This window comes from Haliotis rufescens, unplaced genomic scaffold (assembly GCF_023055435.1).
Source record: "Haliotis rufescens isolate VD_foot unplaced genomic scaffold, xgHalRufe1.0.p SCAF_17, whole genome shotgun sequence".
Taxonomy (NCBI): Eukaryota; Metazoa; Mollusca; class Gastropoda; order Lepetellida; family Haliotidae; genus Haliotis; species Haliotis rufescens.
The window spans coordinates 4,703,126-4,718,436 of NW_025963857.1; the positions used below are offsets into that span (position 1 = coordinate 4,703,126).

At 39.4% G+C, this 15,311-nt stretch overlaps 1 protein-coding gene across 7 annotated transcripts in view; it reads right to left on the minus strand.

Moving 5' to 3' along the window:
* Positions 1-1,994: 1,994 nt before the first annotated feature.
* The window catches only part of LOC124144496 (protein NDRG3-like), a 51,431-nt gene continuing 38,114 nt past the window's right edge, over positions 1,995-15,311 (minus strand). For 6 of the 7 annotated variants that reach the window (XM_046514203.2, XM_046514117.2, XM_046513963.2 and 3 more), the window contains 9 exons: positions 13,958-14,018; positions 13,028-13,114; positions 11,982-12,059; positions 11,020-11,120; positions 10,203-10,268; positions 9,229-9,328; positions 7,950-8,037; positions 7,035-7,080; positions 1,995-5,223 (listed from right to left, as the gene is read on the minus strand). In XM_046514203.2, coding sequence (XP_046370159.1) covers positions 5,148-5,223; positions 7,035-7,080; positions 7,950-8,037; positions 9,229-9,328; positions 10,203-10,268; positions 11,020-11,120; positions 11,982-12,059; positions 13,028-13,114; positions 13,958-14,018 — 703 coding nt within the window. In that variant the 3' untranslated portion in view covers positions 1,995-5,147. The remainder of the gene's footprint in view (positions 5,224-7,034; positions 7,081-7,949; positions 8,038-9,228; positions 9,329-10,202; positions 10,269-11,019; positions 11,121-11,981; positions 12,060-13,027; positions 13,115-13,957; positions 14,019-15,311) is intronic. The other variant, XM_046514044.2, reaches the window with a different exon arrangement.

Below are 15,311 nucleotides of genomic sequence, written 5' to 3' on the forward strand. Positions count from 1 at the left end.
CCTGGTTGAATCTAGATTTATTTGGGAACATATACAGGACCGGCCATCACCACCGCACTTGTACACAGCAAATCTCACAATTAACATATCGTTTTTCTTAGTTTCAACAAAATCAGTAATTGCACTCTGTTGCCGCTGGATTTTCGGGTTCGTCAATCATTTGATTGTCTCGTTTGTTTATATGCTACCATTATCAGGCAATACTTGTTTATGCAAATTGTATGAATGGTGGTGCTACCGGAAGGCGGGACATTCTTACTCTTTATGCGAACATCTATTGTCATCACTGAATTTCAGTGGTCCATTCATATAACTTTCACAGCTCGTTTGCCCTTTGCAACAAATGAAATCTGCTTCAGTGGATAATCAAGGCTGGTTACTCTCTTGCATTGACGTTTAATGTTTAGGTTGTCTGCGTCATTGATGTCTGGATGCAATGTGTAAATGAGTTGAACATGGGATAGCAGGTACGAGCAGATGAGCTGCACGAGTTCGACTGCGAAGTCTACCTGGAAACCTACCTATAGCCCCGTGTAGGTGATGTGATTGGCTGTTTGTCCTCTATTCCAGAGTCGGGGTCCTACTGGGACGATCCTAGACGGCTGTTGTGGGTCCAGGGTGACCTGATCCCGGTTGATCGTCAAAGTTTTGTTTGGCAGAATCTGTTCCGCTATCTGCTAACCACGGACTTTGATACACTTTGTGTATTGGTTAGAATACGCTGACTTGTACCAATAATGAAGTATTCTCATAACCCTAAGACAGTCCTAAGGCGTTTGAATCGTTTTCACATTAATTGGACAGCGAAATGATGGTAGGGTTGTACAGCATGTTGTTTCGAACCACGAAGGTGGTTTGTATTCACAATCACTAAATTATTCACTTTTGATAAAAGTGTTAAAATTACGAAATTCACCCCAAGACGTGCCAAGGACTGTCCAATGACGCACGTGCAGTGGAGGGCTGTACTCGGTGTTTCGCAGTCACAAAAGGACCTTAGAAAATCCCCTCCTTTCCTGTAACAGTGTGTAACAAAAAAGCCTGGCCTGAGCAAATCAGTTGAAAGCATGACCAAGGACATCTTCCTGAGAAAAGGGAGTTAACTGCCTATAAAGTCCAGTTTCCACCTTTGCCGAACTAGGCTGCAATTATTGACTTATATTTTGGCTGGACTAACAAGTTTATCCAATCAAAATCGCGTACCAAAATCGATTTGCAAAACATGTGTATCGTCAATTTAGAGTCAACAGATATTTTCTAAATCTGTTCATGTTTTTAATCAAGATACTCACGTGATTTGATGCACTTCATGAAGCAGGACCTGTGCTATTACAATATAGATCTTGATTATCACTGGGCAATGCCATTTTGTTTGTTACAAATGAAAGTGATATCAGCGGTGGAATCTGATTGGTCAATGGGAGGGACATAGAAGGGACATTATTCATAAAAGCAACTTGTGGCGCTATGATCGAACCCAGAATTCCGGCCTATTCTGCAAGGGTGGAAACTGGACTTTTACAGTCAGTTAACTCCCTTGCATCAGGAAGATGGAGCAAGGATACATGTTGAGAGGTTATGACTAAATATTATCACCCAGGTCAGACATGTGACCAACCATTCCCCTAGTTGACTCTTACAACAAGCATATCACACAGGCACCCGTCTACAGGTTAAACATGTGGCATCGGAAGAAATGAAATAATGACCAACCATTCCCCTAGTTGACGCTTACGACAAGCATATCACACAAGCACCTGTTTACAGGTAAACATGTGGCATGGGATGAAATGAAATAATGACCAACCATTCCCCTGGTTCACCCTTACAACAAGCATATCACACAGGCACCTGTTTACAGGTTATACATGTGGCATGGGATGAAAGAATGACCAACCATTCCCCACAGTTCACCCTTACGACAAGCATATCACACAGGCACTTGTTTACAGGTTATACATGTGGCATGGGATGAAATGAAAGACAATTGAGCATATGTTAGGACATTGTTTATTGTCTACAGACGCGTGCAGTAGATACAGTACAACCTCACAAATATATTCCTACACACAATGCTGCAGTCATAGAACTTTCCAATAACTCTCCCTACCTTATCTACACAGCAATGAACTGAACAAATTCTGTAAAACCTTCTAATACTAAAATGTATCGAAAGGAATGATCAAAACACAGTTTGATATGTAAGTTAAAATATATAGTCACTAAAATATGTGTTACTCATGTTTCATGGAAGCAAAAATCTTGACAACATATTTGCTAAGCCCTAAAAGAACAAAACTGACCCTTTCGTGAAGTGTAGGCTTAAAGTTAACAGAAAGGTGCTTTGATAGTAAACGTGCATACATAAATTGCATTGATTTTGGCATTTGGTGTCCAATTTTTTGTGTGTGTGTGTGTGCGTGTGTGTGAGCGTGTGCGTGAGTGTCTGTGTGTCTGTGTGTCTGTGTGAATCTTTCACTAAAAGTCTGAAAGAAAAAAAAGGAATATAAAGATAAGATTCTTGAAAGAACAATCTTGTATTATAAGGGTTGTGGAGAGAAATAAAGTACAAACGTGTAACATACTGTAACAAAACATAAGGCCAGATCAGTTTTTCTTCATGTCTTCAGAAGTACCCTAAATTTCATAAATATTAAAAAGAATATAAAAAAAAAATTATCAAGAAAAATATCCCTTAAATTACCTGACATAAGAAATGTCTTTTTAATGTCCACATTCCTGTCATATCAGAAACTAAACTGGTCTTGCCTTACTTATATCAAGAACATTACTTATCTCATCAATGTCCACCTCAATGTGTTCACACATAGCAGACATACAAATAGTTGGAATGCATTCATCACTCATCAGCACTGGGTTACAAAAGTCCTTCACAATACACAAGGCCTTCGGCACAAATAAACAATATTCTAGATCCTCCTACTCGGAGGAGTAATCATCAGGTAATATATTAGGCTTATATCTGTTATAGTAAGAAGGTTATGGGTTAAAAATCAGTCTGGTTGGGTTCCAATCATTGAGGTATTCTCGATAGTATTATGGGGACAAGACCTTGCACCTGGAGGGCAGACTACCTCAAATATCATAGTTAATATTTATTTAGATAATTTATTATTCTGATGCTTCATAACTTCCACAACAAAACAAAAAGATGGTCACAAAAATATGAGCAAGGTCTTGCAGTCAAAATGACATCTACACCTGGAAATTAGTTAAGCACAGCATGCTCAGTATTTCCTTACGAAATAGCCATTTCTTAAATTTGTATCTTGTCAGCTTAATTTGGGAGGAGAGTCCAAAGTAATGCAGGTCTATGACATTTACCACTTCGGTGAAACCCATGAGCATGATACAGAGTTGACAAACCTAGAAACATATTCTGGGATTGAACACGATCCTTGGTTTCTGGCGCCTAAGGGAAGCAACTCTGCACAACGAATTCCAGCACATTAGCCAACTGGGCCACCTGTGCCCCCAAATTCTCAAAGGATACATTTATAATTCCCAAAGTATACATTTATGTTCATTACATATGAAAACATGAGGGGTGGCGCTTATATTAGTTTTCAGGTGTATATTATTCTGTAGGACTGTGACCTTAATAAGCGTAGAAGAAACAATGAATACAAAAGAACGTGTAGGCTCAAAAACAGTGGTCAAGACACTGCAAGATGAGATGTTCACATATCCATTGACATATACTAATCTGCTCCAGGACACTTCAGGAAATCTGTTGTTTCGACTAGATGACATGAATTTAAAATCAAGATAAATGAAACTAATTGGTTCATTGCATGATATTACAGCATAATTATGATAATGTTTTCACTCAACATAATAGACATAATCTGTACACAGTTAAATCTTCCATTCACGATGCAAATAAAATGGAAAATGTGATAATCGCAAACGTGAGAAACAAAATATTTACAAAAGGGCATAAAATTCATACAGGTGTAAAACAACTGCTGTATAAGACATCTAATGAGACATCAGACAATGCCAATCAATTTGATTATGTTAAAACTCTTTCAAAAAACCACTGTATGGTCGGTCATCCAAAAGTCATCTTACATGCATGTACAGCATAAACTTGACAACATCACAAGCAAACATTTAGCAGCAAGTCCTGATTAAGTGTTATTTTGACATAATTGCTCCATCAGCTAAACCATGGAATATCTCACAGCCATTGCAGAATTATATCAATCAACAATATTAAAACATTGTTAAAATATTGACACTAAAATATTCTATTATGGTTACGCAAGGAACCGACATCAAGGAACTGACATCAATAATGTCATCAATAATGTCATGAAAATGTCAACAATTGCAGGTAAAATATTTCATATAATGTGGCAAATCTGACCCTAATTGTGGCATCAATATATTAAATGTGACAATTTGTTTTGTATCTGTTTTATCAACAGGTTCCAAATCCATGTATTCAGCTTATTTGATGTAACTTTCACAAACTTTGATAACATCTTTCTCAAGAAATTCCCATTTTTCCATCTTTCTACAAAGGGAGAATTCTGTTCCTTGACAGTCTCGTTCAGATAAAAATTCCAACAACTAAAACTTCACCAAGCAAACATAAACAAATACAGATCAAAGTTAAAATGAACTCCAATATTCAATGTTCATCTTGGTTAATGACAAGCAACAAGTTCCTATGCAAGACACTGTACACAAATAATGTTTGTTTCCCGGAAGGACCGACACATGTTATTGCCAAGGTGACACAACATACAATGAAAGTTTATCATGTTTCTCTCAGCTCATTATTCAAACTGATCAAACCAAATCACGACGGAATTCGTCAGCACATACCACAGGAGTCGAAACAAAGGTCATGTGATGGGTCATTGTAGCTGCTCGGGTATATCACACAATCCCTTCCCCCTCCTTACATATCACAACTCAAGGTTACCCCTGTCAGCACAGATGAGTGCACGGCCTTTCTCAAACCGAGAAATCAAAATAGTGTACAGGACAAAGATGGCGGTCAGTGATAGCCAGCTGCTACAGCCTTCTAGCTAAGTTGCTCTATCTGAGCTAACGTACTGGGAGGAGCAATGGTGGGGTCTAGGATGGACACACACTAACAGACAGCAGCTGTCTTATTCCCCAGGCTGTTCGAGGAGCTGAGCTGACTGATTCTTCCTGCAGTGCTTCGGGACTGCGGCAAGGAGGGAACTGGAAGAAAACAGTGAGTGAGTTTGAACAGAAAGGAAACACATTTGCATTAGTTACATATACTTGCTTCAAGGATGAAGTCTTTATCAGTGAGGAGGAAGTGAGTGAGTTTTGTAATGCCACTGTTAGAAATATTCCACCCAATTTGCAGCAGAGAACATCCAAATTGGGTCTTATAGACTGAACAAAAAAAGTTGGGGGATATTTTTTGTAGTGAAGACAGGACACATTTTTTAAAACATATTTCACAAAATACTAATGATATGTAGCCTTTTGACAACTGGGCCTACCGTGCAACACATTGCCCCATGTACCCTCTAAGGTTAGTCTCAAGTACTAGGATCAATGCAGCCATCATTCTTATTAGTTCACAGAGAGCAAGAGAAAGGCATTAATAGGTGACAAATAACAAGACAGGGAAAGGCATGACAGTACACACTTAGCATTAACAGCTATTAGTCTGATGTTATTGCTGCAGGGCATGTTATACCGGGTAGTTACACATTTCAAATCACGAGCCTCTTGTTCCTAACATGACAACACAACTCTTTCAGGTGGAGAAGAAAAGTGCAAATAAAAAAAATATAAATATATTTGTGTGCATGACTATATGGATATTTGTTAATTGGAAAATATGCAGTTCAAATTATTAATTTAATTTAGAATTAATTTAATTTGTTATGTAAAGAAATTCTGCCTGGAAAAAATCATGCAAAAAAGATTGACTTCCTTATGTATAAGAATTCAGTGCTTCCATGGATGATGATGCAGAGATGCATATTTTTCTTTTTAAGAAAAGGGGAAGAAGAATTCAGTTAGTTTTGTTATTTTCTGATATTCCACTGTAAACATAAGCTTTTAAGCTGTCCAAGCTTTTAAATTAAGTTATCTTCATAGCGAAACAGTGCTCATAACATTACTCACAATGGCTGGTAAGTAATATCTGACAAAGTTTTGTTTTTATTATGTGAACATGATGGATGCAATAGAAATGATAGAAAGTGACCCCTCAACATGCTAAAATCATATACATTTTTATTAAAACATACCCCATATTAAATGATTACATGCATGCTGAATAAAGATAGGAGCAGTGAAAATTGTTAACTTCATGATTTGAAAGCGATGTTGAGGTGTTTTCTAATAACTTCAAAGAAAGCCTTACATTCTTTATCCTCATGCACAGGCTACAAATATCTACCCTGGACTTGAAAACTTATCCAAACACGTGAAGACAAAAGTATGAACAAGTTAAAGTCATTCACAAAATAATTTATAATAATATTTCAAATAGTAATTTCATCCTTGAAATACACAAAAGTTCAAAGTCTGGTTTAGATACCAAAGGCACCAATCACATGTGTTAAATATCATGAGCACCAATGATGAGTTTTATATCACAATATGAGCACAAGGGCTGGGACGATACACCAACTGTGCGATCCGATATGTATCATGATACCTTACTCACGATCCGATATGCATCACGATACTTGCATGTGCTCTTATCTGTGGTGCGTAAGCCATCTTTTTCATACACAAATGGCCAAATACTTGATTTACAGTTGGCAGTGTCAAGTATTGCACAACAAATGAAAATATGTATGTTTTCACTATTAACTTGCAGTACTGATTAGTGTTTAGTGGAACAGTTATTAAATGAAACATTTAAGGTCAGAATCGATATTTTTAACTTAGTGTGTGACTGTGATCGATACTTGTATGGAGAAGTAAAAAATCGCAATCCACCGATGCATTGGTGTATCGTCCCACCTCTAATGAGCACAAATGATTTATTTTCAAGTCCATACTTAGTCCTAGCCAGTGAACTTGGAGGCAAGTTCACAAGACCTGAAACTGAGAGTATTTACACTTGGTGTGGGCTGTAGAGGTGTTTAAGACTGCATCCTGTTCTAGATAATAAACTGAATATGACCAGGTGAGACTATCATACTTAGACAGTCACATCTATGCTGTAAGCCATCCACGTAAGAGTTACCTCCCTTACAATAATTTTTTCTGCCACACAAAACCTGAGCCCTGTCTTAATCACCGGTTTGAAAAGTGAGATGTGGCTAAAAGAATCTACAAATTGAATAAGCAGGAAGTAAAAGTCATCCATATCTCCCACCATCCTTTAACGCCTACACTTATAAATAAATAAATAAATAAATAAATAAATAAATAAATAAAAAACAGAAGATTGACTTATCGCCTTAGTCATGTTGCAAACACAAAAGAAAAGAGAAAAAGAAGGCCTCCAGGTTTATGTCAGTGGTCTGTAAATAATCGCATTTTGACCAGACAATCCAGTGATAGATATGAGCATCAATCTATGTAATTGGGATGCAATCATATGCATAAACCAAGTCAGATATTAGAGGTTAAGAGTACAGTCCAAAAGCAAAGGAAATCAGAACTCTTTGTCAATACTTCATGCCCTTGTATACAATACCTTCCTGCATGATCTATGCATACATTCACTTTGAGATATTGTTATGTTTAATCAACAAGAGGTTCATGCACAGGGTTTATTTGCCTCCTGTGGGACATATAACTCCTCCTCTCATTAGTACACTAAAAATAAACACACATCACCACACGGATAATTGGGTCATGTGTTCACAGGTGATGGAGGAAAGTGTGTATACAAGACTGTGAATTGTTGACAATGCCGAACACGCCTGTCACACTACGAGATCCTTAGTACATGTGTTCCATCTTACCATAGCCCATGCCCTGTAGGAAGAGTTTGAAGGCCTCGGTGACCTTGCCTGGCTGTTCCTCAAGCGGCATCCCTCCACAGTCAGCGATCTGGAGGGAGAGGGAAGAGTGAGACAATGAAAACTCGAGTGAGTGAGTGAGTGAGTACGGTTTTAAGCCACTTTTCGCAGTATTCCAGCAACATCATGGCAGGAGACACCAGAAATGGGCTTCACACATTGTACCCATGGTGGGTATCAAGCCCCATAGTGCTACCATGCCAGCGGGTCAACCCGCATCTTGTTGGACACATCAGCATGCCTGACGTCCTGTAAACTGACGTCAGCTAACAAAACAGATGGTACAATCTACTGAAAATCATGGCAAGAGACAAGTTCATGATATTTCAAGAATATTCTCAATATTAACACTATTTAAAAAAGAACATTTGGTCAACTCGGTTCAAAGTAAACACTGAAAGTGCAACCTATTCCCTGAAGTATTTCTAATTTTATTTCAAGAATATTCTCAGTATCAACACTATTTATCTCTCTGTTAGAAATGCAGAGGGACTATCAGGGCACAAAGAGAATTCATTGATGTTTCCTCGATAAATGCAGAAGAGTGAGTGAGTTGGGTTTAACGCCGCTTTTAACAGTATTCCAGTCATATCGCGGTGTGTCAGCTTAATGTGGGAGGAAAGCCCGAAGTGATGCATGTTTTAGACGTTTACCACTTCGGTGAAACCCACGAGCACGGGTATGGTGCTGACAAACCTAGAAACATAATTGGGGCGAACCGGGATTCGAGCCCACAATCATAGGTTTCTGGCGTGCCCAAGGGATGCAACTCTGCACAGCGAATCGCGGCGCCTAAGACGACTGGGCCACCCGTGCCCCCGATAAATACAAAAGAAATTTGTAATCCCTAATGTTTCTGAAGAGGTGAGTTGAGGTGAAATGGGGTTTAACGTTGCATTCATGATTATTTCACTATTTGGAAGTATGTGGCTGCTTGTACTAACCCAGACCAATATTACTAGTCCACTGAGAGACCATGCTGCAGTGTAACACGGATAACCCACTCAGATAGAGGATAATGACGCTGAACCAACCAGTCCTTGTTTTGTACCCTCAATTCCGAGCACCAGGCAGGGTAACAACAAGTACCATCTTTTTAACATCTTTCGGTAAAACAATACTTAGGACCGAACAACTCTATCCGCTAGACCAAGGAGGCAGTTTCCTGAAGAGTAAACGATAAACACTTTGGAATGATGAACATGAAATACTAGCTAACTACCTTCATGAAGTCTGTTTCCTGTGGGTCCATGCGTCCGTTCATGTTGACCACATCTTCCATGTGGGGGGAATCGTCTCCAACTAGCATCAGTGTCCGGCATCTGAGACATCACAGAGAATAACGACTCTCTTTAATGATAATATTACAACATGGCACAATGAACTGGGGATACGACAATTACAGGAGGATTTCTAGAAACTGCCATGGGAGTACCTACTATTCATATTCCATAGTGGTACAATGACACTAAGTCCGACAATGTAACCATCCTCTCTCCCTCGGAGTTGATTTTTACCAGCAGGGGTACTGAGGATCTTTGAACCAGAAATTCAGTCTGGAATTGACTTACTGCAACTTGCAAGATAAGTTTCACAATCTTTTGTTAATCAAAGTCACACACAGCAATATATCAGCTCCATGGCAGCAGTCTGTAAAAAAACATGTCTGGACCAAACAATCCAGTGACTGATTTCATGAGTACCTATCCTTGAACATTGGGGTAAGATGAGCCTGACCACCAGATCCAGTTAGTTGTCCACTTACAACCAGCATAGGTTTAAGGGGCCAGATTCCAATCCAGAATCCCCAGGTCACACATTGTAGTCACCAGACCTTTATTAGCATCATTAGTCAGCTTTAACAACAAACATGGGATACTGGGGACCTTTTCTGGGGTGTTCCTAGGGTATATCTGTGGTATCTTTCTTCCATGTATTCCTCCTTGTGAGTGAGTGAGTGGGTGAGTGAGTTGGGTTGGGTTGGGTTGGGTTTAACACTGCTTTTAACAGTATTCCACTAACACCACTGCGTTCTGGTGTGCCCAAGGGACGCAACACTGCACAGCGAATTGGACCACCCGTGCACCTTTCATCCTTGTATGGGTCTGTAGACAGTGAACACCCCCACCTCCCCCTCCATGGTGGCATTCCATGCAGTACAAGCCTCTCTACACACAACACATATCTGTCACCTACCTCACAGTTCTTGTCTGCATTTTCTTCAAGGGGTCAAGTTCCCGGAAAATGTTCAAGTCTGAACGTCTGACAACAAATAACAGGTGTTCACATAAGTCACATGGCCACATAAATCTTTGGTGCAGGTGAGCTAACAAGTGAAAAAAAAACACAGAAAAAAAACAAACCAAGCAGAACCTTTTATGCAAGCCTATAAATTGTAAGGACCTCTCTTTCCAAATAAATCCTTCCTTTTGAGGTCGAATAATTTCAATTACAGCAGCAAATCACAAGGATATGTTAACTTCCTTAAATCGTGTGTTTGTAGTTCACTTCCTGTTGGAAACAGGTCATGGTAGAGAGACAATATATACAAAGTCAGTGTACATGGTGCAGGTTGTGCTGCTACAGAACAGGTCTTCTTGGTGATCTTATTTCTTTCTTAATCATTCTATCTGTTTTAATACTAATATTTGTTGTTTGTTTGTTGTGGAGCTCCACACTCAGCAATATTCCAGGTTTATGTCAGTGATCTGTAAATAATTGCATTTTGACCAGACAATCCAGTGATAGACATGAGTATCAATCTATGTAATTGGGATGCAATCATATGCATAAACCAAGTCAGTGAGTCTGACCACCTGATCCCTTTTGTCGCCCCCTTACGACAAGCACGGGTTGCTTAAGACCTATTCCAACTCGGATCTTCATGGGCAGAGCGTATATTATCAAAACAAGCCCAGATAACTCACTTTAGGTAGGACTTATACCATCAAGACAAAGACAGAGAATTCCCTTCAGGTAGAACTCATTATCAAGACAAAGCCAGACAACTCACTTCAGGTAGGACTCAATGAAGAGAGCGAGGTTCTGTGGATTGATTGACTTGACAAAATCCCTGTACACAGTTATCAGATCATGGTTATCCCAGCGAGTTTTCTGTAAAAGACCAAATGACAAAGATGAGATGCTAGACATCAAAGATGCTTATTAGATGAAAAAAAACTATACTGCTAGCATGATGCTAGACATCAAATCTGCTGCGTAGATGACAAAAATACTGGTAACTTGATACCAAATATGCTGCGTAGATGATAAACTAAGCTGCCAACTTGATGCTAGACATCAAATCTGCTGCGTAGATGACAACAAACTATACTGCTAACTTGATGCTAGACATCAAAGATGCTGCATAGATGATAAACTATACTGATAACTTGGTGCTAGACATCAAATATGCTGCGTAGATGATAATAATCTATACTGCTATCTTGATGCTAAACATCAAATATGCTGTCTGGTGATAATAAACTATACTGCTAACTGATGCTAATAAACATGATGCTAGACATCAAATACACTGTGCAGATGATAAACTATACTGCTTACTAGATGCTTGACATCAAAGATGCAACGAAGATGATAATAAACTATACTAGTAACTAGATGCTAGACATCAAAGATATTTGTACACTGGAACACTGCAATCACTAGGCAGAGAAACCAGTTTTCCAAGTAAGTCAGCGGGTAGTTTTTGGATTAATCAACTTAATCAACATTTAGATGGTTGACAATAAGATTGAATAATTTTTCCGGATTTCTTCACATCAGTCTTTTACTGATAATCTTCTTGTCCATCTTTTTGAATTACAACATACAAGACGCATGATAAAGAATAGTTGATCTTTGGTAATCTGTCACATGGGATGTTGAATCCCAGAACAATGAACTGATTGCTTATAGCTTAAGTATGCTGACACTGGATTCTCAGTAACACTTCATGTAACCATGGTAACCTACATGTCCAAACCAGTGCCACAGAAGATATTCCTCGGTGAAGTTGGTCAGCTGACCAGAGAACAGGTACCAAGAGTTCATCTGAAATATATTCATTGGGCATGTTTATGAAAGGTTATAACAATAACAGTATGAATATATTTATCTTGTAAATATCGATCAAACGTATATAAAATACAATTGTGATAAAGAGACAACCCCATGCCTAGTGTCATATTTACCATGATGTTATGCAATTCAAGTATCTAATGCAATGTCATGCAAGATCAGGTGACAGGGACATCAAAATTAAATACCAATATAATACCTCACTTCTCTCTGAACAGAATTATTGTTTTCAATATGTATCTAGATATTCAGAATAGTCATGGTAGTATCAATATATATTTTTAGGATATATCATCGTTCATCCCTATTTACCATGATTACATGATTTTACAGTTTCTTCCATTATCATGAAAAACATGACTTTGATGTTTGTTTATTTGTTTGTTTGTTGTTTAACACAACACTCAGCAATATTCCAGCTATATGATGGCGGTGTGTAAATAATCGAGTCTGGACCAGACAATCCAGTGATTGACATCATGAGCATCGATCCACACAATTGGGATACGATGACATGCATCAACCAAGTCAGCGAGCCTGACCTTCCAATCTCATTAGTTACCTCTTACGACAAGCATAGTCGCCTTTTAAGTTAAGGCAAGCATGGGTTGCTTAAGACCTATTCTACCCCGGATCTTCATTGGTCAACCTGACTTTGAAGTCTGAGTAAGTGTGGCTTAAGCTGCTAACAGCAATATTTTCAGCAACCACACAGCATGGGGCTTTAGATATTTTACCAATGTGGGGAATTCAACCCAGAGTGTCAACACAAGCACACACTTTAAACATTGTGCTATCCGATTATTTTGAAGAAGAAAGGAATAAAAAATAGTGCGAGAAAATAGGTAACAAGGGGAAAAAGTTTTGCATTTCTTCTTTGTTGTTTCTTTCAAAAATGTTATTCAGGTACCTCGTACATAATATACAATAGTAGATCTCACCTTCTGGTATCCCCACTCCATCCAGCCGGCCTGACTGGCCGTAGCATTGACCAGGGCGAGGGAGTCCACACTGTCTGGATGGAGCAGCTGAAACCAACAACATGCTTCATGCATACGGAGGCAAAGTACAGGGAAACCTCTAGGGCTGGGACGGGTACAGGACTACCCAGACCTGTGGTCAGTCACGTGACATATTGTTTAATGACAAAAATTATCTAGAACTCTATGGTTACACTACAAGTCACTAATGTTCGCATTTCTTTCTGACTATGCACCCATTCCTTCTGATTTTTCATATGGTTGAATAAAGATATAACTTAATTCAACTTCAGTGTATGAATGACCAGATTGTTTAATACATGTTTATAAATATGTTTTGCCAGGCTATGCTAAAAAATGTTCCCATTCAGACATTTTGAGACATCTCGTAAGGCCTACAGTGGGTACCCGGGTAGGGTCAGTTAATAAGGGGGTGGGTACCTGGGTAGTAAATTTGGACTTGTCCCAGCCCTAGAAACCTCGCTAATCCACAAACCCCATAATCTGGACAATTACTGTTGGGAACACATATTTTTGCAAATGAAAAGTTAAAGAACACTCAATATTTTCATTTGGCTATCGTTAACCTGTATACAAAAAGTAGTAAACAATAACGGACATTACAAGATGACCATGATTGTTTGATCAGGAAAAGTGTTAATATGGACAAATAGTATCATCGTGATTAATAGGGTTTCAGCGTGTAGTTCAGGACAGTATCTTTATATTCAAGGAATGACTTAATTACTTAATTACTTATCAACCATGTTAACTATACAGCCGAGACATGCTAAACGTAGGATGACTTTGAACATATTGAGATGCAGACAGCTGAATCTTTGGGATCAGTTTGTTGTTCATCACATCTTCCACCAGCTGGTGTCTACTTACTGAATATCGACTGAGGATGTTGGCGCCAGTGCCGATTCCAAAGCCAATGAATCTCTTCAACCTGTAACAAGAGTGAGTGAGTGAGTGAGTGAGTGAGTGAGTGAGTGAGTGAGTGAGTGAGTGAGTGAGTGAGAGAGTATTTGTGTATAATATTACGTGTAGGCATAACATGGAAGGAAGCCTATGGTGAGGTTTCTTGTTTGTTGTTGAACGCCGCACTCAGCAATATTGCAGCTACATGACGGCGGTATGTAAATAATTGAGTCTGGACATCATGAGCATCGATCCTCCCAATTGGGATACATTGACATGCATCAACCAAGTCAAGCGAGCCTGACCACCCGATCCCGTTAGTCGCCTCTTACAACAAGCATGGGTTGCTGAAGACCTGTTCTACCCCAGATCTGCATGGGTCAAGACATACACTTGGTGAACTAAATTACTTACTACTCGTTTAATGACCCCTGGCGTTTTTATCAGTCAGATATATGAAATTAGTAAAATCTAAATATTTTTTACATTTGTATACTTATCCTGCATTACTCCGTATTGCATTTACTGCTGTCTTTGACAGAGAGACGAACTGTGAGATCCAGCTGCTGAAGAAAGTTGTCCCAACCAGCCCAGGAGGCAGTGCCCTCTCACAGTCGGCACGTGACCCGGAAGTCATGACGTCACACCAAAAGACATAACTGCTTTAAACATAACATCTGAAACTTCGTGGGGAGGAAGCGGAGCGCAGGGGGGGCACTTAGACTTCGTAATGCAGGATAAGTATACAAATGTAAAAAATATTTAGATTTTACTAAATTTTTTAACTTATCCTTCATTACTCCGTATTTCATCTTTATCAGACGGCATGGCCGGTGGGCATACCTGCAGATGTGAACCATATTAAACCCTCGTCAAGGTCCGATGAATCCGCACCGCATACAAGTGATGACCGGAACATCTACGACCATTCCTGTCTTCAGGAAACAAGAGTCGATGCAAAAACAAAACGCCCGAATAGGTAACCGAAATACAATGAGGCGTGTTGCCACAATATATAACTTACCGAAGAGCGAAAGCGAAACGCAGTAGAGCCCTCTAATCTGAGGCGATAAACACCAGAGAGTTCGACGGGCCCCGCTCGGGGAATCGAAGAATCAGCGGCGTCGGCGGCAAAATCTACGACCAATCCCAAGAGCGAATGCGAAACGCAGGAGAGCCCTCTAGGCTGGAGGCAAGGAACACCGGTGAGGTCGACGGGCACCGCTCAGGTATCAGAGAAGCAGCGGCGTTGGCGTCGGCGCCGGTGTCCACATCAACTACCATTCCTGTCGTCAGGAAACGAGAGTTGATGCAAAAAGTA